Source organism: Cryptococcus neoformans, chromosome 9 (genome assembly GCF_000149385.1).
Source record: "Cryptococcus neoformans var. neoformans B-3501A chromosome 9, whole genome shotgun sequence".
Classification (NCBI taxonomy): Eukaryota; Fungi; Basidiomycota; class Tremellomycetes; order Tremellales; family Cryptococcaceae; genus Cryptococcus; species Cryptococcus deneoformans.
The window spans coordinates 472888-494824 of record NC_009185.1 but is presented as its reverse complement, the minus strand read 5'-3'; the positions used below and the strand labels follow the sequence as shown (position 1 = coordinate 494824).

Below are 21937 nucleotides of genomic sequence, written 5' to 3'. Positions count from 1 at the left end.
TAATATAGCAGCGCTGTTGTCTCCAGACTCCGGATGTGGAGTGGAGGGTTTTGACGGTTAGCGTAAGAGCTTATGCGTTTTCATGGAGGCTCCGTCAATAATGGCTCGCTGTTGACGGCATTTCCGCTTCCCAGCGCGGCAGTCGTCGCCTTCTTATCGGTTTGCCAGGCACACTACTCGGTTCGATTTCTCATCTCATTTGGCGGCGGTTTGCCGAAACAACATTAGATAGCCCACATGAGTCTCCAAGCTACATATTCCCATCCTTTTGAAACATACAAATCACTTCTCCTCACGTTAAACATCTCATTATATACTCCTTGTTGCTCGCTACATCCATATTCCAGCAAGTTATTCTTACAGCCATCATGACCTATACTGAAAACACCAACGTCGTCATCGTCGGAGCCGGTAAGCTCTATGTATCACCGCGGTCGGAGAAAAAGCGATGTGCTCACAATGTTGGACAGGTATCTTTGGTATGTCCACTGCTTTGTGGATGCTTGAAACCGGAAAATACTCTGTCACCCTCTTGGACAAATCTGAGGTTTTGCCTGCTCCTGACGCTGCTAGTACGGGTGAGCCATGTCTGGTTTACGAATTCCACAGAAAACAGGAAAAGACTAACGGATTGCTTCTAGATATCAACAAGGTCCTTTCCGATTCTATGGATTAAAAAAAGAAAGAGACTGACAGGAAAGGTCTAGATCATTCGAGCTGCTGACTACAAGGACCCTCTTATTGCCGCTCTTGCTCTCGATGCCGTCGAGCACTGGCGCAAGCCTGAGTGGGAAGGCACGTACCACGAGTGAGTGATTTCTTGGCACATAAAAATCAAAGCTAATGTGTTAATGGCAGATGTGGAGTCGTCGCTCTTTCTGCTACCCATGAGAAGGAGGGTATGGAGTTTATAGACTGTGCGTACAAGAACTGTCGCGACCTTGGCCTCGACGTTACCCTTCTTCCCGATGCGACTGCTATCAAGCCTGTCGTTGACCGTAATAATGCCTTTCCCACTGGCTCTTTCGGCGGCAGGCAAGGTTATATTAACCCCATCGGTGGTTGGGGTGAGGCTGGTAGGGCTGTTGAGGTTGGTCTCACGAGGGCAAAAAAGCTCGGTGCTATTGTTAGAGCTGGCTCCGAGGTTATTGGTTTGATCAAGGACGGCAAGAACGTCAAGGGAGTCGAGTTAAAGAGCGGTGAGAAGATTTTCTGTGACTTAGTTGTTGTGAGTGGCATTCCCATTGCGCCAAAGCGGTATTCTAGCTGACCTTGATATTTTGAAGGTCGCCGCGGGTGCTTGGACTCCTAAGCTTTTTGCTTCTCCTGCCTTTGCTGCTCGTCTCCCGCCTATCGTGGCTACCGGGTGTGCTACTATTTCATCAACTGCCATTTATCAGGATAGATACTGAATTAATCGTTGCTAGCCAAAGTGTTGCTATCCTGCAGCTTACTCCCGAAGAGGCTAAGAAATACGCCAAGGTCCCCGTTGTATGTCATTGCTCGCACTTCGCTAGTCATAGAATCTCCACTAATGCGTACAATTCGCTAGGTATTCAACCTCGATGATGGATGGTACATCTTCCCACCCAACCCCACTGGCCTCATGAAGATGGCTATTCACAGCGCTGGTTACATCAACCCTGTCGAGGAGATTAACAACGTTTCCGTCCCTCGAACCAAGCTTACTCCCGGTGCCGAGGATGGTGCTATTCCAAAAGTCATGTTACAGGCCTTGAGAAAAGGTTTGTCTGAGGTTTATCCTGATTTGGCCAAGAAGGATTATGCTATGACCCGATTGTGTTGGTGAGTCACTTTGGTATTTGCTGATGGTTTTAGGCATGTTGCCTGACAAAAGAACCAGGTACTGTGACACTGTTACCGGTGACTGGCTCATCGACTACCACCCTGATTACAATAACCTCTTCCTTGCTACTGGTGGATCCGGTCACGCCTTCAAGTTTGCCAGCAACATCGGTCGCGAAATCCTCAGACTCATCGAGCGTGACTCTTCGTCTGAGTTCAAGGTTCGATTCTCTTTCGACCCTCCTAAGGAGATGGTTGAGCCTCCTTCCGAAAAGGGCGACGTTTCTGCTGAGCGCACTCAGGTCACCGACACTGGTGCCGACGTGCGATCTGGTATGAGAAAGCGCTTGGTGATCGACGAATTGATCCGGCCCGAAGATTTGAAAGCTTATTAACAGTATGTGAAGTCAAGTAAAAGTGAATCTTGTATTTTGGGCCTGTATGTATTGGTGATTATCATGTTTGTCTTGCTTTTACGTCGGCTGAGAAATTTAAAGATCATTAACTTTGTGCTTGACATTGGTGTCGACTTGCGCTGACGATTCTGAGAGTAGGTATTTCTGCAACATGAATGGCTCCTGTTTCCTTGACAAATGACAGCAGAAGTCTAGCTGTCTTAAGACTTTCCAAACTTTCATCTTTCGGGGACCGCATACATATCATCGACAACGAAGTAGAGCTAACTAAAAAAGACAACCACATAAGTATCGTTATCGCTGCCTACGTACAACCATTCATCCGAGAAACCCAACTACTTTCCATTACAACCTGGAATCTGTTTTAGCGCCTGTGGGAAAATTGGGATAATCAGGATGGTAACTTGCAGTTGACTCAATTGGGAATGATAATCTTTTCTTTGCCGATGTGCACTCCTTCAACGCCATTCACCAAGGCCTCATCCGCATTTCTTGATTCCTTGTCCTCTGCACTAGGTACCCCAAGGCCCGGGTTACACTAGCAGGATAAGTAAGAACAAGTCAGTTAGGCTGCCACGACGAACACATGATAAAAACTCACGTCAAAGAAGCCAGAAGGCTTGAGATGAACCCTAAGGAATTCTACAGGCATGATAAGCCCAGGCATAATAGGTCAGTCCTCAGGCCTGGAAACATGGGTGACACCGAAGCCTAACATCTTTGTTAACTTTGAGGTGTATATGCTGGAGACAAAAGGACACTCACAAGGCCAGAGGACAATGTCCTCATTATCAATGTTGTCATCTCGAGCAACCCACTTGGCAAGACCAAATTCTTCACCATCAGGGTTTTGGTTCACATGGAGTTCAGATGGATAAAGCTCGGCACTACTGTACGGTGTGGCAAATATCCGCGCGACATAAGTTTTTTAAACTTCTGTCAAGTATACGTGAAGGATATTGACATACGCTGTGTCGAGTTAAAGGAGCACCGTTATAGACCAGGGAGCCGGGTTTGGCCAAAAGGGGCGGCATGTCATTGCAAACTACATCAAATGTCAATCACTCAATTCTCATTGTGATACAATATTACTCACCAAGCTTGTACCCGATATTCCCCCCTGTGCTTTAACGCTTTTCATTAGGATTCTCTATCAACCAAGTCCTCGTCTTTGAAGTATTGTAATCGGCAACTGCCTTTTTTTCCACGCCAGTAGCTTCACAAGCTTTTTTGACCTTTGGAAGATTTCTGCAAAGCTCCTTCGCCCAGAGCAGCTCCTAACGCAAACGACAAGTTAAGGCTCATGTCTGAATAAGCGTGGACGAAAAGACTAACTTCGGTATGGAGAGAAGGTTGAATCAGTTCATGGAGGGCAATCCAACTGGTGACAACAGGAGTCTCCGGTCCAACGAGGCTAAGTTTGGACGGCAAGTCTACGATGGCCTCGTAACTTTGGGAGGTGGCTGCACAGATGATGTGAACCTGAGGTTATTCATGAGATATGAAATGTCTTTCTGCACAAAGACAGACTACTTACGTCTGCTTGTCGCCTCAAATCACCTTTTTCCATTCCAACTTTTTTGAGCTCATCATCAATTAGGACATCTGATCATTTGTTGAGGACGGCATGCTTGCTGGGCTCTCGTAAAGTGACAGTATTGAAGACAATCTTTTCGATGGGCTTCTTCATGGTATAAATGCCCTTCTGGATATAAGCTCGGATGGCTGAAACCGCTGCGATGACCTCCATCGCAGACAGGGGGTCAAGAGGGTGAATGAAATGGTGGGACATCGTTGTTACGTAGAAAGATCTTGCGACATGGAAGGAAGAGTACTAAATGCTGCCATGAGCATATATATGGAGCAGATGGTGGTGATGGTTGCCTGCAGCATTGGAGAGATAGGCGAGAATACGTAGGCAAGCGACTCGACTGCTTCTCGTTGCCGTCCTAGACCGGAAGAGGTTCCCAGCAGAATATACTTGCCGTGTATTGAGGCAGAACTGGGGAAAAACAATTGCCTAAATGCTTATCAGTTGATCCCCTCTTGGGTTCCTGAATGGGCATTTAGTTATCCGGACGCAACCGCATGGCGGATCCAATTTGCAACGCGCTCACGATACGGGCAAGACAGTCCATTGTTGCTTCGCTTAGACTTCAAAATGGGGGACGTGAAAGGAGCTCATAGGAAAAAGTGAGTGATCTGATAAGTTATATGTTCTGAGATATATCATCATTGTCATATATCCCTTTAACATGCAATCACGCAACAGTAACTGTACTGTACATAAAATATGAGAACCCAAAGCTTCTTCCAGTTTATTTTCTTTTTGCTATCCCTCCTTTCTCAGACGATGTGGTTACACTGGCCAAGGACTGCGTAAGGAACCACCCGATCAATCAGTACCAAGTTGCACAGTGACAAGAGATTGACTCACGAAGTCTGGGTCAAGTTATTGTGGACCGCCTTGATCTGCATATACGCCTCTAACCCATAGGTTCCGAGCTCTCGACCGATACCGCTCTGCTTGAAGCCACCGAAAGGCACTCCGGGGTGCAGCAAAGCGTATTGGTTGATCCAGACGGTTCCAGCGTCCAACGCGGCTGAGACTCGAGTGGCTTGACGGGTATCATTGGTGAAAACTGCAGCCGCGAGGCCATAAGAAGTGTCGTTCGCTACTTCAAGGACTTCTTCCTCGGTCTTGAAAGGAGCAGCGACGACCACAGGGCCGAAGATCTGAGATGATTGTTAATGTCTGTTCTTCTCTCTCAAGCTAATCCCACTTGCTTCTTCCTTCACTATTGTCATATCCGGAGTGGTATCGGCAAGGATAGTAGGCTCAATCCAATAACCATCATTAGATTCCGGCCATTTCTGACCACCTGTGACCACTCGAGCACCTTGCTCCTTTCCTGAGACGATGTAGTTCAAAACCTTATCACGTTGACCTTCGGAAATCTGAGGCAAACCCGTCAGATCATCATCACGGGATTAAGTAATTAAACTCACCAGGGGGCCAAAAGAGGTCTTTTCGTCATGGGGCTGACCAATGGCACAGGCCTCTGCACGCTTCTTCATAGCTGCAAGGAACTTGTCAAAGATGCCCTCTTGGACATATAGCTGTCCTCAGAATTGGCATAAGCGATCGCTGTGTACCGCTCTCACTTACTCTGCTACCAGCGCAGCAGTCTTGGCCAGAATTGAACCAAATAGCCAACGCAGCCCAGTCCGCCGCCTCCTCCACATCGGCTGAATCAAACACAATGACAGGTGACTTGCCGCCAAGCTCCAAAGTCACCTTTTTAAGGTTCGATTCGGCAGCTGCGATAGAGATCCTTCGGCCAGTAGAGACAGAACCTGTGAAAGCAACCTTATCGATATCCATGTGGCGGGAAATGGCATCACCTGCAGTTGCGCCGAGGCCAGGAACAGTGTTGATGACACCAGCTGGAATGCCGGCTTCCTTGACCAGGTCACATAGTGCCAGAGCAGAAAGGGGGGTAAGTTCAGAAGGCTTCATGACGACAGTACAGCCGGCTGCAAGGGCGGGCGCAATCTTCCAGGCCCACATCATGATACTTCCAGGCGTCAAAAACATCACGATTTTCCTTAGAGAGAACTCACGGGTAATTCCATGGGATGATCTGGCCACAGACACCGATAGGCTGGTGGAGCGTGTAAACAAATTTCTCCTTACCAAATGAAGAAACGGTTTGACCGTGGATCTTATCGGCAAGACCAGCATAGTACCGGATACAGGCGACAGAGTCGGCGACATCAGCTTCACTAACAAAGCTTATCAGTTTGCGGACTCGTTTTACTGGAAAAAAACCAACCGGGCAATCCTGATACCCTTTCCAGAGTTGATACTGCATAAACTGTTAAGCAAACCTCCATGGCGTTGTGCAAAAGACGTACCTTTCGAGGGCAGCAAGCTTATCACTGTCCCTCTCCATCAGATCAGCCAGTTTATTTAGCACTATGAAGAGGGTCAGTAAGACTTTGTTTTCAGATCAATCACGAGCTTACAAACTCCTCGTTCAGCGGCGAGGATATTGTTTCCCCAAGTGGTCTTGAAGGCTTTCCGGGCGGCGATGACGGCCTTGTCTATATCCTCCTTCTTGGCATGTGCAAAGTCCAAGAGCTTCTGGCCAGTCGCGGGGTTTACAGTGGAGAAGGTTTCCCTGCTAGTCGACTCTACCCATTCATTGTTGCTAAACAAAGACCTCAACAGCTGACAACACATATCAGGACCTACTTACATGAACAATCCTACAGGAACTTCGACTTCGCCGAGAGAGGGGACATTGAGCTTCGCATGGGTGGGCATGATATGTTTGGATCTTATACCTAATGGGAGAAGGTGTCTAAGGGTAATTGTTGGTCTCATGTAGATGGGAAACGGATGTTTGGACTCTACATGAATATATATATTCACGATCACGCCTAGGTCCACGCACAGAAAAGCCAGAGTCCAGTAGTCGGCGCACACTACCCGGCGTAGGCCGGGATAAGCGAAAGTAGTCGGGCGTTTATGCCTTGAAAGTACGTAGGTTAAGCGCCGGGTTATCTTATGTAAAAAGGGGATGCAGGTGGTTTACGTACGATGAAGAGGTTGCATATTTGGTTCCGTTGTGGCAAAAGGTCGGAAGATCCGGATAATCATGGATGGCGGGTGATCTTCTTCTGATTGGCCCGATAAGGATCGCGGTTATCACAGACTCTATTCGATTCAAAGAACGCTAATTTGCTTTTCACGTCCCTCAGAATCTACAACGCCCGATGACAGTGGCATTCGGGAGGAATTTTCTTCTTCTTCAACTCTAACTGTTAAAACTGTTTACCCAACCTTTGGGGAACATCTGTTTTTTACAATCTAAGTGCTGTGCTTTTCTCCTTGGTGACAAATGGCCGAAGACGACGCGTCCCAAAATACCTCGAGGAAGAGGTCATCTCGGGCTTGCGATGTACGTGCCACCTGTTGTCTTCACCAAATCAGCCACACGTACTAATACCTCGACCAGTCATGTAAAATGTCAGTTCTGTGTTTTGGCGGAAGCAATGGATGAATTAACCCGAACTTACAGTCGGCGGTCGAAATGCGAAGATATAAAAGAGATATCAGGCGTAGGACCGACATGTAAGGCCTGCCGGGAAGAGAACCAAGAGTGTCTATATACGCTACCTGTGCGAAAGAGGTAAGATTGAAGTTTCGTCTCAGTAGTATGTGGACGGGTCGGTGCTTACTCATCTCATATAGAGGGCCTGCTCGAGGTTTCAAGAATCACATAAATCAAAGCTCCCAGAATGTCGAAGGCTCTCAACAAAGCCAAGCTCAACATTCAGGTTTCTCTGGATCATCAGTTTACTATGGACAAGATCAGGCTATACGGAGAAACAGTGGAAGTCATTCGCCAGTTGCAGACTCTTCTAATCGGCCTCACATACTCTTGCGGCAAGTAGAGCCATTCTTTGGTATTCCAACGAATATGGTCGATCGGCTTTTGGCTGTCTATTTCACACATGTTCACGTGAGTGCATATGTATCTGGACTATTTAACCACTATCTGACGCGTATCAGAATGTCTGGCCATTGATTTGTAAACCTGTATTCAACCCACATCACACCTCCGCCCATCTCCTCCTTTCTATGCTGGCCGTAGCTGTCTGCGTCGCACCTGAAGCTGCTGCCGACGGCTTTAATTCTGAAACTCTATTTGTTATGGCAGAACGAGCCTTGCTTCAAAGGCGGATGGAGATCAGGGTCGACATCATTCAGAGTTTCGTGCTGATGAGTCTGAGACAAACGGGATGCGGAGATAAGAAAAGCGCAGCCGTGTATGCAAATAGAGCGTCGACTATGGCGTTCATTATGGGGTTGCATTTGGATCCGGGAACGCCACCTGCCGGATCAGGCCATGCGAAGACTGCGCTGACAGTGAGCGTTATCTTCCTTATGAGGTATCCGTTGCTTACCATGAAATATCGCAGTATGAACATGATACGAGGGCAAGGGTGTACTGGAACTGTTATGTTCTCGACAAAGTCATAGCTGAAGAAACGGGCCGGCCATTCATTCTACCGTACCGACGCTCTTCTATACCCTTTCCGAGCATTAACGAAGTCGATGAGCTCGAAGCGTGGCCACCTTTGCCCATGTCTTCAGCACCTCTACCCCAATCGGTTCGACATGTCAATCCTAAGCGAGGCTATGTGATGAGCTGTTTTGTTTGGACATGCCGAATGGCTATGCTCGTTGAGGAGATACTAGACTTAGAGATGGAAGGTCCGAATCTTCAAGGAAGCTCGGAATGGTGGGACAGGCAATTTTCAGAAGAGGCAGGCCAGAGGAGGCATTTAGGACAAGAAAGAGAGAGAATCGCGAGACAACTGACCCTGTGGAAACAATCTTTACCGTCATGGCTCGATGTGGACACAAAGAGTGAAGCTTCTCCTTTACCTCATCATGTGGTGGGGGTTACAGTGAGTCACACAAACATGATACCTGAAAGTCGCTCATTTTGGGCTTGTAGTGGTATCATACCTCGCGCATTCTTCTTTACTCTCGCTTCCTCAGAAGACATCCCGTCGCTTCTTCTCCGACTACTGGTGAAGACGACACCAGAGCTTTCCATGCCATATGCTCAGATGCAGCCCAGGCTGTTGTGGACCTTCTGAGTATGTTGGATAAGCATCGTTTGTTGCAGCATGTCAGCTCCGATATCATTCATTTACTGAGTTTGACAACTCTATTTGAAGGTCCATTCTCTTCTTGTATGCTCCATGTGCATCGCGCTGACTTTATATAGCCTATGACTCTGTTTCAAGTGACCCGGCTTTGGCCAACCGAGCCAAGATCAACTTCTCACAGTGCTGCCTATGGCTACGGGAATTTTCCTCTTCTTGGGCTTCTGCCTCTGCCCACCGAGTATTCTTTGAAGGTCGTGAGTTGCCAATTAGTAAACCGCTGCAAATTAGCTCATCATATTCGTAAGTCATTCGAGGCGGTCTACACCTGTCATCGCCAGAAGACGACCAACGCGGTACAAAAGATCAAAATGCAGGCCAAATAGAGCCTCCGCCCTCCATCGAGGACGGCTTGCGCGCTGTGCGACAGCAATTTACTTCCAATGGCCCCCAGCAAGCCTATGCCATTCCCACGTTGATGGAAAACCCTACAGATCTAGCGCCCGTTAATCTTTTCCAGCTTCCACAGTACTACTGGAATCACTTGTCGGTCAATGAGTCTGATGCCAACCAATTTCCAGATCACCCTACACCTGAACGGAACTCGACCAATCTGCAGTTTGTGCAGAGTTCCGAACCCAATCATCTTCCTGCAACATCTCCAATAACACAGCTTAACCACCTTCCTTCAGACCCAGCTGCTTCGGTATCTGCTAATAAAAACATGAGGGCGAGATGGGACTCACGGTTGTCAGGAGAGACCAGGCCAACTGACATAGAAAGTATGAAAGATGACCATGTAGAAGGTGAACATTTTGTCAACCCCATGAGTGGGGTGGACCAAAATGCCATCTATTCGGCCTTGATGACTTACATGGTGGATGCTATAAAAGGCGGATCATAGCGTATACTGTATCCGGTTTGTCAGTTGTATTGTTGGAATCATGTAGCCTTTTATCTTTTTGCAATCTTGCGATGAGCAATTTCGGCTATTGTACTAGTATTATCTGTTAATTCTTTGTCTAGCGTCCTGTCATTCTCTTTAATTGATGCACCACGCACGCATGCATGACATATTGCGGAGACGTACAGCCGTCGAGCATCCGTTCGCGGCTGTGTACATGCAATACGTACAGTCAGTGGAGCGAGCGAGGCTCTACGTTGATGGCTACGGAGCTTCGGCATGCACGCTTCGGCTTCTATTTGTTAGGGGGTCGATGGCCGATATCTCGGCGATGTGTCGGTCAGCGACGGGCAACAAAGCGCTGGCTATTATATTTTGTTGGCAGAAAGCACTTCTGCCAATGCATACAGTCATCTCCCTTATTCACTACCGACATCATTATGAGAAGCAGCCATGCCCAGTACCGTTTCGACAAGCGTAAGTAGCTTTCCGAAGATGACCCCACCAGATATTAATTCTTTGAGATAGGCCCACCTTTAACGAAGTACATCGCCAAACAAAGCAGTCACTTTTTGCATAGCTTATGTCCCATGCTGATTCACAGTCCGTAGAGGCTCTGCATGTAGTGAGTGTAAGGCCAGAAAGGTGGTGAGTCTTATCATCCATCAATGGGCTCCGACTTTGAATAGTAATCGTACGAGTATGTAGAGATGCCCGGCAGAGAAGCCTGCCTGTTCAAATTGTGTGCGACACAGTAAGACTTGTCATTACCCTCCTTCCCGTGAGTAAACTTTGGGGTTCTCCAATTGTTGCTATTTATGAGTGATACATGTCGATCTATGTTCTTCAGGCTCCAACATTGGAAGGACAGTGGATGGAGATCGCAGTACACAATCCCTCCGAGCCCTTGACCCTCCAAGAGCGTATGTTACGTTGTTATTCCTTCATTGCCCTTTGGCTGAACTTGCATTCCTATAGAGTGACACATCCTTACTCTCCCAGACAGCGAGCTTCTCAATCTCAGACTCCTGGCCTGGACCCACCTAGGCAAGAACTGCATCAGACTACGTCTAATTTGGCCTTCTTTCATCAACCTTCCTTAGGAGAGAGGAATCAACCAATGCCTTCACATTTGGACGAAGTTGATCTCTCATGGTTGTTATCAATCCCTGACCCCCGTGCCACAGATGTACCAGATATGGATGCTACAGCTCAAGAGCATTGGTATGTATGTTTCACTACATACGAAGTGCTTTCCGTGATCTCTGATTCGAGGCTGTAGTTTGTGGCTGTACTTTTCAAACCAAGTATCTTCTGGCATGGAGATGAATATAGCCCGCTTTTATGAACGGCTGATCTCTTCTGACCCTTTAGACAGACCTCATCCCGCCCTGCTGAATGCTATGGTAAGGGCACACATCAAGACTAGCTGCTGACATTCAGTTTTTGAGTGTTTGCCAGGCTTCGCCGTTAGAACACATAAGAGCCAGGGAAGAGAGTTTCTTCGAGAAAGGTGATTTTGCCTTGAAAGAGGCAATAAAGGATTCAGCTTCGTTGCCAGGAAATATGTTGGATTTGATGAGAGCTGCGGCTCTAATGGCAGAATGGCTGTGGGGACAAAGTCGAAAAGCAGAGGTGACTCTGGGCCCAAACTATCTGCGTTAATTGTCACTGACGGTTCCAGGCTGTACTGATGACAAGTACCGCATGTCGGTTAGTGAGAGCGCATGAGAATCGAGGCAGTTTCTCACTGAGAATCAATTAGGATCGTCCTCTCTGCCGGCTTTGAGCACATCTCGTCTTCCACCGATCTTGGAGGTCCTCGCCGAGAATTACTCCTTCGCACTCGAAACCCAATATGCCTCCCAGCCAGGGATTACATTGAGATAGCGGACCGTATCTATGCATTGTGGGTGGATTTTCGCTTGCAAAGAGACTATTGTTTCTCATTCAGAGTGTTGCCAGCTGGGACGTGATTATGCTGGACTTAGCGGCCTCAATCGCATTTGGGCTTCCTGCCAATATTGACTTGGCACAGATCCGCACGCCACTACCCAGGCCATGGCCAGAATATGGACCTGTAAGATTCTTGTAATGATTTGCAGAACGCGGCTGATTCGATTGCCAAGGATCCACCGTCGCCGGACGTGTATGTCTCGGACCTATTTAAGGCGACCATTGCACAAGAAGACCATTATTCTCGAGCTCATTTGTGAGTTTTTCAGTATCAAGCTTCTCTGACGGATGTAGTGTATATATCATCCAAGCCACAATTCTTCTTTATTACTCCACTTTCCAAAATATCTCTTCTCGCTATCCGTCGTCCTGGCACGAACATCATCTGCCTCCACTCCCTCCACGACGCTTCACCTCCCACTTTGCATCATCTCCAACACCATCTTCTTTAACAACAGCCAACTCTTCATCCTCGACCTTTGATTTGAATTCCGTTGTAGAACGCTTCGCATCCTCACTACCGAAGGAACTGAAGTCTTTCGAACCTGCAACCTCTGACCCATTGAAAGCCGCCACAGTCTTTATGATGGTGCGTATGGTGTCCCGAATAAGAGTGAACTGATCGGTCTATTATGTGTAGCAAACTATTCTGAGCGCAACGAGAATGTACTTGGCTGACACTAACGATTATGAATCACCCAATGATGCTGCTTTATATCAGGCTCGAAGGATAGTGGATTTGATGAGGATTACAAATGCCAACGTACGTATCGTCGCTCTGGACAAGGAGCTCACTGCTGGTGTCAGGGTGCTCTCCCTCCCAGTTTATCTCTTTTCATGTGAGTGGCACTTATTTTCATGTATGAATACTTAGATGACTTTTATTGTAAACCAGTCTTTGGACTTTGGCTTGTAAAATCCTTATACGGGAAGTCAAACGCCTCACTCAACTGGGGGAAAACATAGGTAGGTTTACTTCCAGACAAGCAACATGCAATACTTATCTGCTTTAGCCACGATTCCTCTTGACGCCGATATCGATCAACTTTTTCAAACGTTCTCTGTTGCTGCCCAAAAAGCACCCCTTGTGTCTGTAGACCGTTTGCGAAAGTTAATGTGTTTCGATCTTTAGCTGACTGCTTTGGTTAGTGCATCGGTATTTCAAGTGCTTCAAATGATTCGTGCCATGCCAGTGAGCGGATTCGAACAATTTTCACCAGGAGAAGAGGAATCTCCCACGTCCAGATCCGAATCTACACATGTACAAGCATCAGGAGAGGAGTCTCAAGTACCTTCGGAAGGCAATATCTAGATCCTATTTACTAGATGTCTTAATGAGTTCTTATTTGACCAGGATTGCTGTGAATAAGTTCCCAGAGAAGCTTGAGGTTTTCGTCATTGATGCCCATGCTTGGCGATCTTGAAACAAATTGACGGATATGAGGATGATGTCGTCTAGCTTAATGCGTCTAAATCCATCCTAATTTCATCAAACCTGTGACCAGTTTTTAATCCTGCGCAAACTATCCCAGCACTATACAACAGGGCGGCTTAACCCTAAGGTCCTAGCCAAAATCCACCCAGGGTGTATTAAAGCGTACACAATAAGAAGAGCAAGCTCAAGAAGCCCATCAGCCGCAATCTTTCCCTTTTCGCTAATTCCATCTACTCACCATGAACGCAGAATCCAAAACTAAGAAAAGTGTTTGGTCCCCATAAGCACCAGGGTGATTAGGCTGAAAGTTGAGCATCTCAATGCAACGGTAGACAGATCTGCGGGTGAAAAACAAATGTAAGAGCGTCTCGAGAGCAAATTGGCAAAGTACGTACCGGACGACGATGAGGACTGTAGCCACTATCAAGGTGCAGAGGACCAAATTGACAAATTTCCTATCTTCACCTTCTTGTTCACCCTCATTCGAAGCTGTAAACCCCGCCTCTGTCTTATTCGCATCGTCCATTCGGTGGCTCGAGTCGACACTTTGGCGCTTGCGTTTACCGCAGCAACAACAGCAGATCTTGGCCCATGCAAGTAAGTCGTACTGCCGAGATGCTTTCTTGGATTTGGCATGGCGATAGATAAATTCGCTGAGCATGAAGATATAAGCCAAAGTGACAGCAACTATAGTCATCATCAGTACGCTGCTCAAAGGCCCGCGCAGTGCAAAGGAAAAGGTCCTTACGCTGAGCGAGCACACCAGCGGCCATCACATACAACCCGTTTTGCATGCCAGAGTCGGTATCGGCGGTTCCAACCAGGCCGCCTCCTGCACATTGAACCAACAGACAAAAGAAGTCCGTGATCGTAAACATGACGGAGAAAGACGAGGGTGTGATGGAAGAGTAATTGGACCTGCAGAGTATCGGGCAAAAGTGGTTAGGGCACAATCATACTTATAGGTTTAAGATTCTTACCCAGTTCTGCGTACCACTCTGGTTATTCTCCATCATCAGCCCTCCAAGGCTCCAAGCACACAGAAAGAAAGCACATACCTTCCGAGAATGATATAGTTGGCTGCCGAAAAGAATGTGGGGCCGATAATCAAGCAGACAATCCTGTAAAAAGGGTAGGAGCTTGAATTAGCAAGGACTGGAGTTTTGAGGGACCAAGTGACCCCCAGAACTTACTGCATTATAAACCCATTGCTATCAGTAGTCCACTGCCCTCCGTTTGAGGGATCCCATTGGATACTACTTGCGCTCATATACCTTCCTGCCCACTAACATCTCTCTGCTCAGTAATTTTACTCCTATGAGTGAAGCAGTCCGGGAAACGTACCCCTAAGACTTCCACTACATAAAAATTGTTATTAGCTCTTTTGTAGGTGGAGTGATAAGGAGAAAAGCTTACAAACAGCACCGCAGAGAATAGTATAAATGGCCCACCATATGCGTCGGTAAAAAGTCAAGACCACCAGAATTGCTTCAGATAAGTGGGTTACCTTATGATCTTCTATAGGTGAAAACTCAATTTACCTGTTATTATCGTAAAAAGCGGAAGATAACTGAAATAGATGTCAGTACTTACGTATTGGCTACAGATGCATAGAAGACGTACGTTTCTGAAGCAGCAAGGCTGGGCTTGTACATGTAACCCTGCCATACAACCTTCCCAGTGACAGTATTAACAGATCCGACGTCATAATTACACCAGCCTGGTGTTATACCTATACAGTGTATGGTGAGCTTCGAAGCCATGTCATAAATTCAGTTAGGCAGTCGTACAGTCGAGCATATTGTGGAAGATAGTGGCAGATTTGTTGCTGGGGGCCGGGAACAGTGGGGATTGCAGGATGAAAGTAATGTATATATGTCCGGCCGTCCTCGGCGAGGGGAGATCGACAATGCACAGTACGGCCTCATTTGTTGGTCGCTCATAAAAGAAGCCGAGACATTCCAAGAGGAGACCATAATAACGCTGGACAATCGCCGAGAGGAGACCGAGCAAGACCGAGATCAGGTGACTTCATGCCGAGCAGCGAACACTTCTCGAGTTCGGCGGAGGATGGATCATGATTCCTATAGCGACAATGCCCATGGGTTTCAACCGAAAAAAAGACGCCTTCTTCTTTCACCTTATTCCGCTACGTTTCAAGATAGCAACTCAACCATGGAACATTGCATTGTAAATATATGCTTAAATATCGCAAGGAGCAGCAGCTGCTGCTTTCAGCAACAACGAGGTTTGATAAGGCCGGAAATAGAGGGCTCAGGGCTAATGGGATAAAAGACGATCATTCATCGTAGCTCGGAGTGAGTCATCTTAGCGAGGAAAGGGATGGAGACTATCCATATTTTGGGGCTGCTTCCTCGTCGGTATGAAATGATGATCTTTGCTGATGACAGTATTCTCTATTACTAGGACCCTTACACCGAATTTGACTATTAGTTAATTAATCTTCTCTCCACTACTACACGAAGGAGTAATAGCTTTGAAAAGTTCAGATCAGGTAACTTCATCAATACGTAATGTGGATGTCACTTGAGGTGAATGGGCAGAGGAACATAGCAAAGATGGGTAAGTGTGACAACAAGGGCGCTAAGAAAGGTTACCTCTAAGCGCCGAGAATCTCAATTGCGCCTTGCCATCCGTCCTTTCCGCGCGGCCTCATTAAACGCCCGGGAGGATTACTTTCTCCAAGGCTGTTCGTTAGCTCTACACTTTCCAGCTTTCGCTTAGTATTTCCTATGCAACAGACACTTATCACAAGTCAACTCATCGTTAGTCAGCGGATCAATACATTATCAGGCGCTTGAGAGATCAAATGGTGGAGAGCTTGCGGCTATATATCCTTTCAGCTGTGAAAGAGTGAAGGGGCTGCGGCTTCTAATAACTTGGACAAGAATAACAAAGCATGGGCGAAGATTATTTGGACGTTCCCGGAACAGCAAGGATATACCAATGGGGCGGCGAGGAGGACAGCACACCTCTTCGGGGATAATGCTCATCCCTACTCCCAGTAAAGATCCAAACGATTCATTCAATTGGGTCAAAGGCAAAAAGTACTTGATGCTCGCTTGTGTTTCTCTGTAATTTGATAAATGCACTGGTGACAACATAGTTATAGCTAATCAACAACCTTAGGTATATTATATCAGCCTCTATCCTATCTTCAGACCTCTATTCCGTCTTTGATCCCCTTTCCCCTTCCACCGGTCTTTCCCTTGATCAACTCCATGTCGGTACCGGATACCTCTATCTTTTCGTCGGTATCTCGACACTCATATCCCAGCCATGCTCCATTGCATTTGGAAAGAAACCAGCTTACCTAGTATCTGCATTTGGGGCAGCTTCGTCAACCTTTGGACCGCGTTCGCTAGAGGAAACGGCCAATGATGAGCCAGTAGAGTGCTATTGGGCTTTTTCATTTCACCGTCATTCACCTTGGTTGAGGTATCGATGGCAGATGTTGTAAGTCCAAGCCTGGCCGAGATAGGGCTGATCTTTAGTTTTTCCTGCATGGAGGGTCCTATCCTAATATCGGGCTACATTTACGAGGGTATTGGTTGGAAAGTGATCATTGTACGTCAGTCTGTCTACCTTCTACCGTATGACTAGCCACTGATCTATCCAACAGTGGCTCTCGACCGGTTGGATGGCTATCGTTGGCTTTGTGCTCTTTCTTTTTCCTCGAAGAAACCTCTTTCCAACGTGAACGCCTTACGAATGTCCACGAAGAGACCAACAGATACGTAACCTCCATTGACCCACCCCCCCGACAAGGCTGCAATTTCGTTCCAGCTCTGCCTTCAGAGGAAAGTAGCAGCGTCGAAGACCGAGATAAAAAGGGATTATCGGCAATGATGACATCATATCATGTTAAGCTAACAATTACTACTAGTACACCTTATGCTTCAACCCCATGGCCTGGCCCCAAGTTCTGGAAATACGCAAAGGCCTCGCAAACATGCCGCGGGAATTCTCATGAGAGGTTTCGTTCAGCCACTCTTACTACCGAGACTACCTTTGATCTGGTGGAGCGGGTTGATGTTTGCAACCTATCAGATCTGTTTCAATCGCTAGTCAGGTAAAGGTCAAACCAGAACGGATGACATGCTGACGAAGATTAATAATCGCTGCTATTTCCAGTGGTATTTTGGCAGAACCCCCTTACAGCTTCTCGACAAGTCAAAATTGGACTTAGTTTCTTGTCACCATTCATCTCTGCTATACCCGGGTACGTCTGCTCTGCCTTCACCGTTGCTAAACGATGACTGACTCGAAATGTAGCGCTGCGTTTAGAGGTTATTTCACGAATTCCTTTGTTGTGCTTCGTCAAGCAAAGAAAAATCGCGGTATTGCGGAAGCAGAGCACAAGTTGAAGCTATATATCATACCCACCATACTCACTCCTATTGATTTGCTCATGACGGGTCTTGGTCCTTACTATGATGCCCACTGGATTGTTTACATCTTGGGGTGTTTTATTGTCAATTTGGTGGGACCTCTGGCCACGATATTGACTGACCTACGCATTCGACTGCTTCCATCCTATCAGACCGAAAGACGAACATGGTTTTCAGGCATGTGCTCAAGATGCGGCGCCGTACTTGCTTTCCACTATCTCATTAGCGATGTGTTCTACGTTTGGTTTTGTAGGTTTTTTTTCGAATCCGTAGGGGAGCACGTTACGGCTAATGTACTTTCAAGAATACGCAATTACACCATGGTGTTTCGGATGGGGTTTGAGAAATTTCGCCATCTCATCCGCGATCATCATCACGGTGATCAACGCGACGGTTTTTGTAGTTGTCAAATGGGGAAGGAAGATGAGAAAAAGTCAAAAGCCTATTACAGAAAAGTTATCAATTGGTAAGAGAAGAGTTGTCAGTACACTGATTATACAGAATTGTCGATGCATGTATTCCTCTTTCTCGAAGACATTGTCGAAAGGAGAATAATGGTGTCAAATGCTGAATGCGAATACATGGGTTAAACAGTGGCGGTTCCTTGATCCCTGAATAGTTGCTCCCACCTGCCATACCTCTTCCACTCCTTCTGAGGCCTCTTGAGTTCCCTCCTCTTGTTCAGGTGTCCTCTCTCCTTCTCAGTCGTCACTCCAACCTTTCTGTCTTCCCATGCCCTGATCTCTTCCTCTGTTCTCCTCTCGGCTCCGCTCTCAACAGCTTGTCTTCTCTGATCCTTCTTCAATTGTTCCATAAAGTGCTTATGCTCAGCTCCAACATCTTTTGGGTGAGCTCCAGAAAGGAGCCTTTGCCAATGCTCAGAGTAGGACCAAGACGTTGATTGGCTTTCAACGTCGGGAAGTTCTCTCAATGACCAAACGAATTGGCGTCTCGCCTGTCCACGCTTCGTTGATGTCGAAGGAGCAGATTCAGAATCTTCTAGAGGAACAGCGTGTTTGTAAATAAGATTCTGGGACTGGAGGGTAGGAAGAACGTGGTGCTTGAGGAAGCTGATTAGAAACGAATCAATTAACCGTGTTTCGGTATTTTAGGTACTCTGACCCACTCACTTGGTTGAGATGAAAGGGTGCCCTGGAGGAACAAGTTTGGGCTCTGGAATATGCTTCTTTTTGCCCTTGTGTTTCCTCTCATCAACTGGTTCTTCAATCTCAAACGCCTGCGGGGGAAGTTGGTCGGCATAAAGAGCGACACCTTGTTTGACAATGTCTTTTGTATGGAGGCCAGATTTCGCTGAGGAGAGGATCTGGTGGACAATCTTGTATGCTTGAGGAAGCGTATTGGTGGGGTTGGGTTTGGGGCCCGTCATCTTGTATAGTTTTATGGCTGGGATTTGTATGGACATGTGGAAATGTCAGAGGAGATAGAAATTAGGTATGACGGAAATACCCGGAGTCTGATCGTGTGGCACCGTTTTTCTTGCGCTCGCAACATCTACCATTTCCTACACAGAATCCCATATTCTGCATACCTAACAGTCTATACACAATGCACCTCCTCGGACACAACCTTCCAGATCACAAGCCCCTCAAGGTAGGTCACCATTTCCGTCGTTCCTACTGACTCGTCAGATCGCGCTTTTGACATTCTACGGCATCTCTCATGCTCTCTCTGCCCGGCTTCTCCCTCGTCTCGGTATTCACTCTGAAGCCACTGTCGCTCAATTGACAGAACCCCAAGTCACCGCTCTCTCCGCATATCTTTCATCACCATCCACCACCGCTAGACCGTCTGAACAGCAAATTGAGCTTGCTCCGCCCGGAGGAAAAGTCCTTAAGCCTGTTGGGCATCCAGCGATATTTGGAGAATTGAACAAAGGAAAGGGAAAAGGCCAGGAAGACCCGTTGGATGATTTGAAGATAGAGACAGAAAAGAGGAGGGCGATGCAGGCGGATATTGCGCATTTGAGAATGGTTGGAACATATAGAGGTCGACGGTAGGTTACGCTTTTCTGACTTGTGGTGAAACAAGGCTAACGATCTATAGACACGCAGCTGGTTACCCCGTTCACGGTCAAAGAACTCAAACAAATGCAAAGTCAGCAAAGAAACACAACCGAGTGGAACGCCGAAACTTCGGGACGTGAGTTGACGTGCCTTTTCGTTTTGCCTGCCTGGCATGAACTTGAAAAGTACTGCATCGTATGCTCTTCCTTATCGCTGACGCTGTTGATCATCATCTGTAGACAAACATTTACTCGATTCACCCCTACAGATCTTCCCCAGCCCCCTACTGTCCTCTCTTTATTAGGCCGACGCCAATAGGCGTCAGATACAGCATCAACATGCATCATTTGTTCTCTGATATATCTTACTTCGCTTGTCTGACCTCATCCCGTCCCTCTTCTTTCTAAATTAGGCCACTTCAGGAGAGTGCAGACTGTACATCCTATTGGTAAGTTGTGTGTAGCCCTTTGCAAAGATATCGGTAGATATCGCGGCTCAGGATTGGTTAAGCATCGCAGTACTTCAATCGGCGAATGTGCATTGTCATCCCAATTTAAAAGCTTGGGCCAATGCCAGTTTTGGATTCTTTTTCATCTTTGTACATGACTGCAGGTTCACACAATACTGCAATTGTAAATACGTAAGCTTTGGCAAAAATGGCTAATTAAATACAACTGTTGACATCACCACTTTCTTTATTCGATCACATAATTTGCTTAATTAACGCGTTCGGATCTTCACAGCTGTCACGTTGGAAACCATTCGTTCGCTCCAACGAACCACAAGTTACTCTTCGACTGTTTGTTGTCAATCTACTTTACATCAAATCTTCATCAATAAGTTCAACAGCAACAGCAGCAGCACATCATGAGCTGCGCACACTGTCATCTTCATCGCCCCGCTCCTCTGATTGACATACAGACTTTAGAGCCCCTCCCCGCTGAAGTTCGCAACCGGATTTTCGTCCTTTATCTCGAAGATCCGGTCGACCGCCTGTGCGCTCCTCACCTCATTGACTTTCTTTTGATATCACGTCGAATGTACCAAGCGCATGCTTGGAGACTTTACGAGATCATCATGATCAATGACAAGAACTGCAAGACTTTTTTTAACGGGTTGTACGACTTGCGAGCAAGAACCAAGAAAAAGGAGGTAGTAGACGTGCTTCATAACTGGTCGCCAATACCATACCAAACAAGTGATTATAATTCAGAACGCAACATCCCAGTGACTCTTCCCCATATTATCCGCAAGTTTCGCCTGTTGCGACACTGTCGCTGTTTGGGCTTTGAAACCCATACAGCGTACTTGCAATTCGTCGATATCCTCGACAAGCTATACAAATATGTAGACAAACACATCAAGGGTATACATGATCTACACGATTGGGCAGAATGCGACTTCTTTCCAGGGATGACCGAAGTTTCTTTTGGTCGTCAATTCATGGAGCAATATTTCGAGACTAAATCTACCGACCTGACAGAAAAAGCAGACTCTCTTAATTTCCGCCCTCGCACGCGACTTTGGGAGTCGATGCATGTGAAACACGTCTGCCTGTTTATGCCGGAATGGAGAGCCGATATTCCTATGTGGCCTAATTATGGATTCATAAGTGATCCATATATTGCTTATCGTTTTCGTACGGCGGCGCTGTTGGAATACATCGGGTTTTTGGGCCCTGAAGGGGGCCCTGAAGGAAGCAGTTGTAACTTACACAACGCTCACATGGAGGTCCTGAAATCAGGTTGGGAGGCAGATGAAGTGACCTTTGACCTGGCGCCTGAGGAGTTGGAAGATCTTGAGGATCGGGGGGAATCTCACCTGGATGAGATACTAGAGTATTCTATCTTTTTGTTCAGTCAATACCTGGTAAATGAAAGAAAGGCGTAAGCGTTCTATCTTCATTGGATCTAAATTGTCCAGGATGACTGATAATGCAGACTTGCTAACTTGCTCCTTAGGTCGAGCGAACAGCAGCCATATCGTATCCGTTTTACCAATTACGGTACATGTTATCTTTCTTCTGATAAGCGCCTGCGTAAATTGAAACGCGATGAAGAAGGCATGGACTTGATGGACTATGCGAATGAAGAGCTTCAGTCCGTTTTGGACTCTTGTGATTTTTATGAGGGACAATCCGTCAAAGTGAAAGGTAATACCGGAGGTTGTAGGGTGTGCATACAGATCACGAAGAACAAGTACGTTCTCTGCAACAGAACAGTCTCCATTTCGCTAACCACACGTCATATACTAGACGCACTATTGCACTTAACGTGTAGCCTAATCCGAAGGTACAC

The 21937-nt window shown here is 46.8% G+C and overlaps 10 protein-coding genes across 10 annotated transcripts; 5 read left to right on the top strand and 5 right to left on the bottom strand.

The window, feature by feature from the left end:
- Nucleotides 1-368: 368 nt before the first annotated feature.
- CNBI1780 (hypothetical protein) lies at nt 369-2201 on the top strand (the record flags this gene model as incomplete). Its single annotated transcript, XM_768471.1, has 9 exons — nt 369-411; nt 471-578; nt 642-652; nt 708-808; nt 859-1228; nt 1287-1366; nt 1428-1491; nt 1553-1806; nt 1865-2201. The coding sequence occupies 9 exons, from the start codon at nt 369-371 to the stop codon at nt 2199-2201; spliced, it is 1368 nt and encodes a 455-aa protein (XP_773564.1).
- Nucleotides 2202-2637: 436 nt separating this feature from the next.
- Nucleotides 2638-2874, bottom strand: CNBI1770 (hypothetical protein; the record flags this gene model as incomplete). Its single annotated transcript, XM_768470.1, has 2 exons — nt 2638-2760; nt 2824-2874. The coding sequence occupies 2 exons, from the start codon at nt 2872-2874 to the stop codon at nt 2638-2640; spliced, it is 174 nt and encodes a 57-aa protein (XP_773563.1).
- Nucleotides 2875-3349: 475 nt separating this feature from the next.
- On the bottom strand, nt 3350-3792 carry CNBI1760 (hypothetical protein; the record flags this gene model as incomplete). The annotated part of the gene is made up of 3 exons (XM_768469.1): nt 3350-3499; nt 3558-3704; nt 3760-3792. 3 exons carry the CDS (start codon nt 3790-3792, stop codon nt 3350-3352), a joined length of 330 nt encoding a protein of 109 aa, XP_773562.1.
- A 789-nt stretch (nt 3793-4581) lies between these two features.
- Nucleotides 4582-6612, bottom strand: CNBI1750 (hypothetical protein; the record flags this gene model as incomplete). The annotated part of the gene is made up of 10 exons (XM_768468.1): nt 4582-4597; nt 4660-4958; nt 5010-5180; nt 5232-5342; nt 5392-5800; nt 5847-6008; nt 6059-6091; nt 6141-6201; nt 6252-6436; nt 6485-6612. The coding sequence occupies 10 exons, from the start codon at nt 6610-6612 to the stop codon at nt 4582-4584; spliced, it is 1575 nt and encodes a 524-aa protein (XP_773561.1).
- Nucleotides 6613-7129: 517 nt separating this feature from the next.
- On the top strand, nt 7130-9813 carry CNBI1740 (hypothetical protein; the record flags this gene model as incomplete). Its single annotated transcript, XM_768467.1, has 9 exons — nt 7130-7189; nt 7247-7257; nt 7310-7420; nt 7483-7753; nt 7804-8160; nt 8214-8705; nt 8756-8981; nt 9032-9166; nt 9218-9813. 9 exons carry the CDS (start codon nt 7130-7132, stop codon nt 9811-9813), a joined length of 2259 nt encoding a protein of 752 aa, XP_773560.1.
- A 164-nt stretch (nt 9814-9977) lies between these two features.
- Nucleotides 9978-12901, top strand: CNBI1730 (hypothetical protein; the record flags this gene model as incomplete). Its single annotated transcript, XM_768466.1, has 13 exons — nt 9978-10290; nt 10342-10357; nt 10425-10461; nt 10522-10594; nt 10664-10736; nt 10792-11037; nt 11579-11722; nt 11919-12025; nt 12228-12358; nt 12410-12532; nt 12577-12608; nt 12665-12735; nt 12783-12901. 13 exons carry the CDS (start codon nt 9978-9980, stop codon nt 12899-12901), a joined length of 1485 nt encoding a protein of 494 aa, XP_773559.1.
- A 402-nt stretch (nt 12902-13303) lies between these two features.
- CNBI1720 (hypothetical protein) lies at nt 13304-14474 on the bottom strand (the record flags this gene model as incomplete). Its single annotated transcript, XM_768465.1, has 6 exons — nt 13304-13387; nt 13443-13891; nt 13953-14122; nt 14185-14202; nt 14263-14325; nt 14398-14474. 6 exons carry the CDS (start codon nt 14472-14474, stop codon nt 13304-13306), a joined length of 861 nt encoding a protein of 286 aa, XP_773558.1.
- Nucleotides 14475-18202: 3728 nt separating this feature from the next.
- On the bottom strand, nt 18203-19003 carry CNBI1710 (hypothetical protein; the record flags this gene model as incomplete). Its single annotated transcript, XM_768464.1, has 2 exons — nt 18203-18686; nt 18747-19003. The coding sequence occupies 2 exons, from the start codon at nt 19001-19003 to the stop codon at nt 18203-18205; spliced, it is 741 nt and encodes a 246-aa protein (XP_773557.1).
- Nucleotides 19004-19182: 179 nt separating this feature from the next.
- Nucleotides 19183-19958, top strand: CNBI1700 (hypothetical protein; the record flags this gene model as incomplete). The annotated part of the gene is made up of 4 exons (XM_768463.1): nt 19183-19227; nt 19266-19630; nt 19681-19776; nt 19880-19958. 4 exons carry the CDS (start codon nt 19183-19185, stop codon nt 19956-19958), a joined length of 585 nt encoding a protein of 194 aa, XP_773556.1.
- A 549-nt stretch (nt 19959-20507) lies between these two features.
- On the top strand, nt 20508-21919 carry CNBI1690 (hypothetical protein; the record flags this gene model as incomplete). Its single annotated transcript, XM_768462.1, has 3 exons — nt 20508-21526; nt 21602-21838; nt 21895-21919. 3 exons carry the CDS (start codon nt 20508-20510, stop codon nt 21917-21919), a joined length of 1281 nt encoding a protein of 426 aa, XP_773555.1.
- Nucleotides 21920-21937: the final 18 nt, after the last annotated feature.